Genomic DNA, 12,731 nt, shown 5'->3' with positions numbered 1-12,731 from the left:
GTCTGAAATAATACCCCCCAAATACCGATAAGGGGAAGGAAAGAGGCCCGTATGAAACAGCAACAGACTCAATCATAAACCTGGCTGGTGGAAGAGTACCATTTTGCATGCCCTGCAGACTTTGAGAGCTCTGTCAGGGCCCGAATTTCAAGTGACAACCCACTCCACCAAGTTGGAGCCAGGGCTGTGAAGGAGCATCTTTAGGGCCAGAGATTACCAACAAATTGATGTTAGCACAGAGCACGATAGAATCATAACTCTGTAAGGGAATCATAGGACACATTTCCTTCCTACCCTGGTTCTTACACACCATGGCTTCCCCAGTGATCAACTTACATAAATCAGAGCAAAGATTCCCACAAGTAAATAAAGGCAGAGCAGATACACAATAGCAGATCCATGGGATCTCTGGCCTGAGTCCAACACACACACACACCCATTCCATTGGAGACACTTACCTTCTCCCCTTTGCTTCCTTTAAGGCCTCTCACTCCAAAGGCCCCCTGTGAATATGTGGAAAAGATAGACAACCTTCACTGGATGGACAAAGCCAGCATTACTTATTTACCATCTCCCCAGTTCACCAGGGGATCACGCTGAATCTGACGGGGTGGCCAAATGGTGGCTCTCCACATGCCCATGGACTACAATTACCACGTGTCTCTGCCAACTCACCACACTGGCTGGGGCTCATGGTTATTGTAGTCCATGGGCATCTAGAGACCCGCAGTTTGTCCACCCTCCTAGAGAGACAAGCCCAACCATGCAATCCTAAGCAGAGTGCTGCCTTTCTAAGTCCATTGACTTAAATAGATTTGCATGGCTATAACTCAACTTAAGATGGCAACGGGAGACACAAGGCCAGGTGAGAAGCACTTTACTTTGAAGATACCCTGTTTTGTGTCTTGCCTGGAAGAGCCTTATTCTCGATATATGTATATACCTGTCAAGTGGCTTCCAATTAATGGTGACCCTACAAATGAACAGGATGAGCCTCTTGTGGCGCAGAGTGGTAAGGCAGCCGACATTCTGTCTGAAGCTCTGACCATGAGGCTGGGAGTTCGATCCCAGCAGCCAGCTCAAGGTTGACTCAGCCTTCCATCCTTCCGAGGTTGGTAAAACGAGTACCCAGCTTGCTGGGGGGGTAAACGGTAATGACTGGGGAAGGCACTGACAAACCACCCCGTATTGAGTCTGCCATGAAAACGCTAGAGGGCGTCACCCCAAGGGTCAGACATGACTCGGTGCTTGCACAGGGGATACCTTTACCTTTACCTTTTACAAATGAACAACCTCCCAAATGTCCTGTTGGTAACACCTTTGCTCGGGTCTTTCAAACTGAGGGCCATGGCTTCCTTGATTGAATCCATCTATTTCATGCCAGGTCTTCCTCTTTTCCATCTGCCTTCAACTCTCCCTAGCGTTGTGGTCTTTTCCAGTAAGTCTTATCTTCCCATAATGTCATCGAGATATGATAGCCTCAGTTTAGTCATTACCCTAACCTGCTCCCGACTACATTTTCGAGCTAAGCACCACCGATTGCAGTGGAACGTCTCTCAACAAGGTCTCTTCAGGGCTGCAGCTCTAAGCGGAGGATCGGGCAGCAGGGAGGAACCTCCCCCCCCTCCAATTCTTAATTATGGTGTATCTACCTTGACTCCACGGGGCCCTGGATAGCCAACGGGTCCTGCTGCTCCAGACGGACCCTGGAAATGAAAGAGTTTTAAAACATCCCTCCCAAATGTCCCTAGAAAAGATCACTAAAGTGAGGATATTCAGGCCTCCGTAATTAGCTTCAGAACTAAGGTCCACTAGGATTACTGGACTCACTCCCTCCCCGACAAAACAATATGTCATAGGAAGAAAGACTCAGGCCAAAGTGACTGCAGTGACAGACGGCTGCAGGAAGCTGCAGGAAAGAACTCAGCTTCCAGCAAGACAGCCTGGAGGAAAAGGCATCACGTCTCTTGAACACAGACTTAATGAGAAGGTATTTATCAGGCAATACCACACACAAAAAAACCCCAGTTCTGCTGGCCCTTTCCATGCATTAAGCCAGAGGTCTCCAACCCCCGGTCCCCGGCCCGGTACCGGGCCGTTAAGGTACCGGGCCGCCAGCGGCTGCGCCTGCCTTCCCCTCCCCCCGCAGCGAGAGGGGAGGAAGAGGCAGGCACGGCCGCTGGAACGCCAGCGACACAAACGTGCACGCGCGGAGCTGCCGCGCATGCGTGTTTGCACCCCCTACTGGCGAAAACATGTGCGTGCGGCTGTTCTGCGCATGTGCGTTAGCGCCACCTAGTGGCGAAAACGCGCATATGCGGCAGCTGCTGTGGCCGGGCCGCCGGCTCTCTCCCACCCTCGGAGGCGGTCCCCGACTACCAAAAGGTTGGGGACCGCTGCATTAAGCCACTATTAAATGGGACAGGGCATTTCCCTCCAGGCCTGTTGGCAACCTTTCCTCCAACTGCCTGTTTTCATGGGACTGCTGGGCATGAGGAGAAGGACGTTCTGGGCCCTTGTCATGGCCTTCTCCATTCAGAAAAGCCGCTGGGTAGCAACACCACTTCCCTCTAAGCAAGAGCACGGTGTGCAGTCTTTCAAGTGCCGCAGAATTCTTCATCAGGCTAGAGCCAGTGTGGGGCAGTGGTTAAGAACAGCAGCTTCTCATCTGGAGAACTGGATTTGATTCCCCACTCCTCTTTGCATGCGGCCAGCTGGGTGACCTTGGGCTGGTCACGGTTCTCTTAGTATGCTCACGGCCTCACCACAGGGAGAGGAAGGGTAGGTGATTGTACGCCTCTACAATCCTAGAGCCAGTGTGGTTAAGAGTGGAGTTGAGAGGGTATTGTGGGGTATTAAGGTTTTATTTTTTATGTGGGGTTTTCACTATTGTAACCCTCCATGAGACAGTTTTTCTGATAGCGGCAAGTGATAAAAGCCAGCTTGGTGTAATGGTTAGGAGTGAAGACTTCTAATCTGGCATGCCAGGTTCAATTCTGCGCACCCCCACATGCAGCCAGCTTGGTGATCTTGGGCTTACCACGGCACTGATAAAACTGTTCTAACCGGGCAATGATATCAGGGCTCTCTCAGCCTCACCCACCCCACAGTGTGTCTGTTGTGGGGAGAGGAATGGGAAGGCGACTGTAAGCCGCTTTGAGCCTCCTTCGGGTAGGGAAAAGTGGCATATAAGAACCAACTCTTCTTCTTCTTCTTCTTTTTCTTCTTCTTCTAATCTTCCTCCCTTTCTTCCTCCTCCTCATCTGGAGAACTGAGTTCAATTCCCCACTCCTCCTCCCCATGCAGCCAGATGGGTGACCTTGGGGCAGTCCAGTTCTCTCAGAGCTCTCTCAGCCCCACTTCCTTCACAGGTGTCTGTTGTGGGGAGAGGAAGGGAAGGCATTTGTAAATCTCTTTGAGACTCCTTTGGGTAGTAACAAGGGGGGGGGTAGAAAAAAACAGATCTTCTTCTAGACTTAAAAAGCAAGAAAACAAATATGTGGGGGAGTTTGTGGGGGGGGTCTTGTGATGCCGCTTTCTCAGTACAACTTGTGTAGGACACTTTATGGATTCTGCTGGTCACAGGGGGGTGCCTAGTAGGATACAGATTGCACCCCTGGCAACTGAAAAGATTATATGTTTTGGTACATTTTTACAGCTGCTTTTGGGCCGTCAAAGGCATAACTGATCCATGCTAGCTACATCCCACACCCACTGGAATCAACAAAGCATCCTACACAAGACACTGGGGGGGGGGAGCTCATCACCGCAGCATACAGACCCCCCCCCCATTTTTCTTGCTTTCTCTCCAGCCTGATGGAGAGTTCAGGCTAACTCAAAAAATGTGCACAGCATGTTGTGTTATTTTTGTTGGGCTTAATAACAGGCATGAAACGGCTTCTGTCTTTTGATGGTGCCGTGGACCAATGCAGCTGTCTACCGTGACATTATTATTTATTTTTTTTTGTGCTGCACAAGAAGCCCCTTTTTTTTTCACAAGAAGAGACAAGCAACGTTCCTCTTATGCAACTTTTAACACTGTGATGTGTTCCTCTTAAAATACTGGCAATGCCCACCACTGATGATGAGAGACCCCTGTAGGTCTACTCCAGTGGTTCTCAACCTGGGGGTCGGGACCCCTTTGGGGGTCGAACAACCCTTTCACAGGGGTCGCGGCAGGGCAAGCAGCTTGGCCGGGGGGGGAGGGGCATCCACACAACACCCTTGCGGGGGAGATCGAGATACAGCGTTCGTCTGCCTGGAGCAGCGGAAAAGAGCGAGATCGGCATGGTGGGACAAGAGGCAGAACTGAACTGAGAAATCCTGGGAGAAAAACAATTTATGAGCAATCTTGAACAATGGATCTTCACAGCACTGGTCAGTTTTGGTTTAATTTCTGGCCTAATTTTAGGGTTGGGAGTCACCACAACATGAGGGACTGGATTAAAGGGTCGCGGCATTAGGAAGGTTGAGAACCACTGGTCTACTCAGAAGTCAATCTCCTCTTGCAAAGCTCTGGTTCTTCCTAGATTTCTCCCCTGGTTCCTAACGAACACATTGATTCTCACACTCTTCAAGGCAGCCCTTTTAAACAATAGCAACACTTAGTCATTAGCTGCTAGTGGGGGCAAGGCTTAAATACCCGGGTTTTTGCAAAAAAAGCCATAAATGCACTTAAAAAAAAATTATTTATCGTCGTAATAACGAGCTTGCAAAATAACTCTAATTAAAAAAGAAAAAGGAAACGTATGACTCAGCTCGCCATAAAATGGGAAAACAACAACACCCAGGCCTTAACCTTTCTCTTCCCACCGCAGCTGGTAATTAACCATTTATTCATGAGTGCCAAGGGACTAGATGACAGAGAACAGGAAGTCACTAATTAGATAGAACAGAGAAGCACTTTAAAAAGACAGTTGCCCCAGGAAGCCACAGGAGAGCTTTTACTGCCCACATGGGACGCCTTGCTCTGCAATTACATTTTAAATTGTTTTAAAAAAAAATCACGACAAATCAGGTCAGGAAGAAAAAACGGGGGGAAAGAAAACCCACAGCATACACTGGCGTGCGACAGTCTGATCATTCGGTGTGGCATTATACCCTACCAAGCTCCCTCCTGTCTCCAAATGCCACTCTCTCAGGTACTGATGGGCAATGCCATGGGCCTTATTTTTGCGGTTCGATTTGTGGTTCGTGGCTGACCCAAAAACCACGAACCCCTACAAACCGGGAGGTTGGTTCGGGAGCCAACCCGGTTCGTATTAGTGCGTGAGCCATTTAAATTTTGAATTCGTGGAAGGTGACACTAGCTCTTCGGTCTGTGAACATTGCTTTGCAAACCACGAACCAGCCAGCCTCGTGACAGATTGTTAGATTGTTAGTGACTTGATGCTATTTTAAATAATATTTAATTCTCATTTAATTGATTAAACTAATTTGATTTGTGTATTTTAATCCATGCTGTAAACCACCCCAAGCCTATATGGGAGTAGGGGTGGTGTAAAAATCCAAAAAATGAATGAATGAATGGACTTTAGTTTGTTAGCCAGTTCATGCCCACCACTACTCCCTGGCTCCACCCTGAAGTATCCAGATACCGTATATCCTCGCATATATGCCAACCCACATATAAGCTGAGGCGCCTAATTTCACCACAAAATGACTTACATATAAGCCGAGGGTGGTGTTTGGATAGTGTTTTTTTCTCCCCCCTCATTTTGAACAGGATCTTTTGCCCCTTTTCTTCCCACCCTCCTCCTCCCTCTTTCTTCCTCCTTCCTCTTCCCCCTTGTGCCTTTTTATATCCAATTTTTATATCCAATCATGTGCTCCTTCCCTCCTTCTTAGCCCAATGTTCCGTCCCCTCTGCTTTTCATTCCTTCCTCTAGGGCCGTTTCCTCCTTCTGCTCTCTGTTCCCCCTCTTAGCACCACGTGCTAGCGTTAAGGCAGTTAAGGCAGGGAGGGGGGAGGCAGAAAGACTGTTCTTTCCCTCCCTTCCCACTGTCTCTCCTGGGCTTGCTGCCTCTCTACTGCCTCTGCTTCTTCAGGTAAGTATACCTGTCATCCACCCCCACCCTCCTGTCTTGTCTGGCAGCTGTTTATTTGTTATACCCACATATAAGCCGAGGGGGACTTTCTCAGCTTTAAAAAAGGGCTGAGAAACTCGGCTTATATGCGAGTATATACGGTACTTCCGAATTTAGGAATGGTAACCCTGGATCACCGCATAATCCAGATTAGGGTTGTGCGCTTTGGTGCGGTTCGGCCATCTCGGCGATCACTGAAACCCGAAGCGGCGCCTAGGAGGCCAGCGACGCGGCACAGAGATCAAGGCGGCAGTAGCATGCCAGCCAGCAGCCACACGCAGATGCAGAGCTCTGTGCATGTGTGCGGCCACCTGCTGGCATGCCACCGCCACCCCTCCTCTCCGTGCCGCGGCGCTGGCTGCCTATGGCTTCGGTGATCGCCCAGGTGGCCGAACCGTGCCGATGCGCACAACTCTAATCCAGATTATCCATATATGAAAAGAATAGTGAACAAACTGCGTCAATACCAGACGAGCTGGCCAGCCAATCACCCTGCCTCTCTCCCTCCTGTCTCCTTTTGCCTTCTCAATTTGTAAGCCTGATCTCTGGCCCTGGGCCTCTTGATACTGAAGGCTGCTTTGGGGGATCATCATCCAGACCCCAAGCTCTCAATCTGTGACTAAATTTGGAAATCTGAGAATGGGCACCGCCCCAAAACGGCTACCGTGCAGTGCTGTGCTGAATGCCAGAATGCTGGGAGGCTGCAAGACAAACATCCTCCTGTGATGGAGGTAGACATTTCTGAATGGGCCCTCCCTGCAGAAGGTAATGTCTCCTGATCCTGTAAGGTGGTGGAAAGCTATGATTGGTTTAGGGGAAGAGACACTTTGCCAGAGAAGCAAATGGGCACCCGGAAACCCGCTATGGGTGTCACCAATTCATGGATTGGCTTATCCCAGATTGCCTTCTGAGTTTCATTCATGAGCGAGGCCATTATATCCATAGCTTAAGGTCTTTAGCTCTTTCCTTAGTATGCTCTTCTGGCTCATGCTTACCTGGGCTCCTTTCTCCCCAGGTGGTCCCTCTCTTCCTGGGTGACCCTGAAAAGCAATACAAGATACACGTCTGAAAGATGCAACGGCTAGGAAAGAGGATGCCTCCAGAAAGAAAGAAAATGAAAACATAAACCTATTGTCCTTCTATTTCTTAAAGCGACTCCATGGGGAGTCTCATGGGGAGACTCAAATATTTCTCTTATTTTTTAAAAAAATATTTGCTTGGACTTTTGCCATCAGTTTTGATTCCTTGCATTTCATTGGTCATTTTGTAGATTCATTTGTATGGTATTCTCATGTACTAAGGGCTTTGCAAGAGCCTCTTGTGGCGCAGAGTGGTAAGGCAGCAGAAATGCAGTCTGAAAGCTCTGCCCATGAGGCTGGGAGTTCAATCCCAGCAGCCGGCTCAAGGTTGACTCAGCCTTCCATCCTTCCGAGTTCGGTAAAATGAGTACCCAGCTTGCTTGCTTGGGGGTAAACGGTGATGACTGGGGAAGGCACTGGCAAACCACCCCGTATTGAGTCTGCCATGAAAACGCTAGAGGATGTCACCCCAAGGGTCAGACATGAACCGGTGCTTGCACAGGGGATACCTTTACCTTTACCTTTTAGGGGCTTTGCACGTCATCCTCATCATTATCATTGCAACAAAAATTTACAATAGTAATAATAATAATACAATTATTGTTTGATGATTAATTCAAATTGTTTTATGTATGGTTCATAAGTTCAATGTAAACCGCCCTGAGCCTCTGGGGAGGCTGGTATATAAATATAAATTATTTATTTATTTATTTATTTATTTATTTATTTATTTATTTATTTATTTATTTATTTATTAATCTATGTGGGCCTTCCCTTGGCCTTGACCCGGAGACTACAGCTGGTATAAAATGCAGCTAGGGTTCTCACTAGAACACCTTGGGGAGCCCATATCCACCCAGTGCTGAGGCAGCTGCCTTGGTTCCCAACCGAATCTTGATCAAGTTCAAATTGTGGTTTTAACCTTCAAGATCATTGGGGAACTAGGCCCTATGTACCTGAGGGCCACCTATCTTCCTACACCCCCTGTCCCCTCCCTATGCTCTCTCGATTCAAATAGTTTGGTGATCCCTGACCCACGTGAAGTTTGCCTGCCCTCGACCAGGGCCAGGGCCTTTTCGGGCCTGGCCCCCAGCTGGTGGGATGAGTTCCTGGAAGAGCTAAGGGCCCTGTTGGATCTAACCACAGGGCCTATAAGATGGAGCTCTTCCACCAGGCAGTTGGTTGAGGCCGGATGGACAGAAGATCTTGGCCCTCCTCTAATGTCTCCCAATGGTACCATTATCCCTGGAGACTTCGGAAATCGGGGGAGGGCTAAATTTGTTGTGGGATTGGGGAAATGGAGGCTTTTATGCATTTTATTGTATTGTTTCTTTATCTGTTACATCATATTTTATTGTTGTCAGCTGCCGCAAGCTGACAGGTAGGGAGCAGTGGCCTATAAGTATAATAAACAAAGAAACAAATGAATGAATAAAATTTGAACCCTGCCTTTCTTTGTTCGGGAAAGGGCGGCTGACAACAAGCACAAAACACACAATTTAGATATTAAAACATTTTAGAAATTAAAGCATTTTAACGTTAAAAACCACCTCTTTCTGATAATTTGAGCCTTTCTGAGGGTTGGTCAGAACTTGGAAGGCACTCCGGGCAGGGCGGTTGGGCAAAGAGGTTGTGAAGCAATAAGGCCAACATCTATAATGTTCTTTCCTGGCCTCAGCTATAGGGCTGGAGCACAACACACATCATGTATGGATGTCATATACATGCAATGCTCCTTTACGAACATGCGACTAATGTGCATTTGAAGAGGTTGTGAAGGAGCTGGTATGGAACGAAAGCAGCGTGCATTGGATTCACGTCTGAGCAATGCCAAAATCAGAATAAAGCTTTTCAGGTTGAAATAATGGGGCTGAGAAATCCAAAATAATCTCTAGTATAAGGTGACCAGATTGTCCCACTTTTGGAGGGACATCTGGGGGTACCTGGCAAATGGTACTTATGTTAAAATTAAATATATATATATATATATATATTACAATACTATTGTTATGTTCTATGAAACTTTTTGTTGCTCCATATAGACCAAATTTTTAATCAAGAACCCCCAACCCCCCCCCCCTGGTCATTGGTGTCCCGCTTTACCAATGTTAAAATTTGGTCACCTTACTCTAGTAGCATGCCTCATCCGACTAGCAGGCCTCGTACTTACTGGGGGTCCGTCCATGCCAGCCAGTCCTGGAATTCCGGGTTTTCCATGGGGACCCTGCCAAAGAGTACACAAAAGGAATGACCAGCTTGTGCATATTTGTGAGTATGTTTTAATGGCTTCAATTTTTTGTGGTCTTGAGCAGGGGTAGTCAACCTGTGGTCCTCCAGATGTCCATGGACTACAATTCCCATGAGCCCCTGCCAGCAAACGCAATTGCATGGCAATTGCAGTCCATGGACATCTGGAGGACCACAGGTTGACTACCCCTGGTCTTGAGGACTCCCTAAATTGGGTGGAAAGCAGCATAAAAAGTCTTAAATAAATTAACAATAAAAAAATTGAGGATCAGGTAGGGATTCCAGGTTCCACCCTCCCCCGGTCACCAGCAGGGGATTGGGAGGGGGAATGGTTTGTAGATTCTGGTTGGGAAACGCTTGGAAATTTGTTGACAGAGGCTGGGGAGGACAGGGACCTCAGTGGGGTAAGGTTACCATACAGTCCACCCTCCAAAGCATCCAATTTCTTTAGGGGATTGAACTTGGAACCTTCTGCATGCCAACCAAAGGGACTCTCCATGATACAGGAGCGTTTGCCTAATTATACTCAAATATTAACAAGGACGGACTCACTGCCACTGACGAAAGATTGAAAACGGAAAACAAATCTAGAGACCGTTCTGGCAGAGTCGAAGCCTGAATAAATAACATAAGAGACTCTTTATCTTCTCAAGCTTTATTAAGCCACTGGATAGATTCTGTTTTTCTCTTGTAACCAAAGGATCTTCTCCTGTGCCCCCTCCCCTCCACAAGGTATTCCTGGAAGTCCACTGTCCCTACAAGCAGTATTAGGGGGACGGTGCATTTTGAGCTGTGGTTGGGGGGGCACTCCTCTCCACCGATGGAAATTAATTCCATCAGCAAGGTTTTACAGCAGTATCCAAGCGCCTTCTTTTTATCTGCTGAACCTGTTTTATGTCTTTTTTTTCCATTTTGTCTCTTTGGATGGCTGTCTAAGTTAACTGGGTCACGGTGGCTTTAACATGCCTACGACTAGAATTTTATTTACTTTCTAACGTCCTGCGAGCTGCCTAGGCACATTTGTTACGCTGCTGTAAATGCAAGGCACCAAAAAAACCCGATAATACGAAGTGTTATTCGAATTATTCGGATCGTCCAGGAATGGAGGTTAGAAAATTTGTGCTGCTGGAGTCAACGTGCCCGGGTTGTTATAACAGGCTTCCCAGACCGTCCTGAGCTCCGAAAATCTCCTTTGTGTTCATGAAGACACAGATGTTCAACCATCTCTGTTGAAACAATCGTTGCTTTTTTATTTACCTAGATATTTAAGGGCGACTCTTTTCTCCACTGGGATCCCAAACCATCTTACGACATCTTTCTCCCCTTACATGCTCTCCAGTAGACAAACTGGGGCGTGTCCAGAGGAGGGCAACAAAAAATGGCGAGGGGCTTGGAGACCAAGACGTATGAAGAAAGGTTGGGGGAGCTTGGTCTGTTTAGCCTGGAGAGGAGATGACTGAGAGGGGATCTGATAAGTATTTAAAAGACTGCCATATTGAGGATGGAGCAGAGTTGTTCTCTCTTGCCCCAGAAGGAATGAAATTAATGCAAAAGAAATTCCGTCTAAACATCCGGAAGAAGTTCCTGACAGTTAGAGTGGTTTCTCAGTGGAACAGGCTTCCTCGGGAGGTGGTGGGTTCTCCATCTTTGGAAATCTTTAAACAGAGGCAGGATAGCCCTCTGATGGAGAGGCTGATTCTGTGAAGGTTCAGGGGGGTGGCAGGTGACAGTGGATGAGCGATAGGGTTGTGAGTGTCCTGCATAGTGCAGGGGGTGGGACTAGATGACCCAGGAGGTCCCTTCCAACTCTATGACTCTATGATTCTAGAAGCCTCCTCTGCCGTTCTGCATAGGAGGCAGGAGAGAAAAAGAGAGACAGAGCCATTTCCATTTCTTTTAGGCAGCTGGACGTGCCATTGTTTGAGCCACACTGCGGTAGTGCTGTGGGCAAGTAGGGGAAGAGGAATAGGGGGGATTCTGGAGTTGCCCCCCCAGCAGAGCCTTCCTCGGGAGGTGGTGGGTTCTCCACCTTTGGAAATGTTTAAAGAGAGGCTGGAGAGCCATCTGACGGAGAGGCTGATTCTGTGAAGGCTCAAGGGGGTGGCAGGTTACAGTGGATGAGCGAGAGGGTTGTGAGTGTCCTGCATAGTGCAGGGCGTTGGACTAGATAACCCAGGAGGACCCTTCCGACTCTATTATTCTATGTTAAGCTGAGATAGAGCAACTGGCCCAAGGTCACCCGGCAAACTGTCATGATACAGTAGAGGATTGGAACCCGGGTCTCCCAAACAGTGGTTCACTATCCAAACCACTACACTACACTGAAAGTCTAGTTTTGTAACTGGATGTCTCCAGAGACAACTTGCCATGCAGTCCTCAGCAGAGTTACATCCTTCTAAGCTCAATGGCTTTAGCAGACTTAGAAGAGCACAACTCAGCACAGGATTGCACTCTTAGTGACCGCCACACCCTAGTTGTTATAGGACAACGAGCACAAGTCCAAGCAGGCCTCCCCCTTTCCCCTCATCCCAAATGATCCTGAACCTACAGCCACCTTTCTCAACATTTTTACCATTGAGAAACTCCCTGAAACATTCTTCAGGCTTCATGAACTCCCGGAAGTGGGGCGGTCATGCAGAATATGGTTGGGAAGCAGAGCTGTGGACACGCCCACCTGGGGCCCCTCCCCTTCCCACCCCTTCCAGGCCCATCATTGGCCATTTTGGGAAGAGGGGGTGGGCCAACATGCCACCTGGTAAATGTTTAACACATTTTAAAATATATACCTAATGATAATTCACTCCCTTCCTTTCAGACAACCCTTCCAGGGCCATTAAGAAGCCCCAGGGTTTCACAAAACCCTGGCTGAGAAAGCCGGACCTTCAGGTTTATGCCAGGTTCAAGGTAGGCTAGACTTCCCTTTGCCCCAGCTCACCTTATTGCCTGGAAGCCCAACAGGACCTTGAGGACCAGGTAGACCCTAGGAGAAAGAGATAGATCAGCTAGGATGAGTCGGGGGGGGGGGAATGGAAAAGAAAAGGAGTCCTCACACATTCTTGACTACGAATAATTCGGTCATTTTGAAAGTGCCCTGGGGACATTTCACTTCCAGCCTGCCTCTTCTTCTCCAGGCTCAAGGGGTGAAGAAACAAGAGCTGGAATTTTCAAACAGAAGCCAGTGTGTGCCTCACCGATTGGCTGGCTCTCGTGAGGTCACAAAGAACTCCCCCCCCCCCCACTAACTGTGTGCTTTAAAAAGCTATGATTCAAATGAGTAGCTGTGTTGGTCTGAAGTAGCACAATAAAATCAGAGTCCAG

The 12,731-nt window shown here is 48.1% G+C and overlaps 1 protein-coding gene across 1 annotated transcript in view; it reads right to left on the bottom strand.

Moving 5' to 3' along the window:
• The window catches only part of LOC143828494 (uncharacterized), a gene marked incomplete at its 5' end in the record, with an annotated part of 121,367 nt that overhangs the window by 76,644 nt on the left and 31,992 nt on the right, over positions 1–12,731 (bottom strand). The window contains 5 exons of the mRNA XM_077318842.1: positions 459–503; positions 1,653–1,706; positions 7,083–7,127; positions 9,337–9,390; positions 12,349–12,393. Of these exons, the coding sequence (XP_077174957.1) occupies positions 459–503; positions 1,653–1,706; positions 7,083–7,127; positions 9,337–9,390; positions 12,349–12,393 (243 nt within the window). The remainder of the gene's footprint in view (positions 1–458; positions 504–1,652; positions 1,707–7,082; positions 7,128–9,336; positions 9,391–12,348; positions 12,394–12,731) is intronic.

The sequence above is a fragment of the Paroedura picta genome, unplaced genomic scaffold (genome assembly GCF_049243985.1).
Source record: "Paroedura picta isolate Pp20150507F unplaced genomic scaffold, Ppicta_v3.0 Ppicta_v3_sca29, whole genome shotgun sequence".
NCBI lineage: Eukaryota > Metazoa > Chordata > Lepidosauria > Squamata > Gekkonidae > Paroedura > Paroedura picta.
Note: the sequence above shows the minus strand (reverse complement) of the source record. Positions and strands in the feature narration are given on the sequence as shown.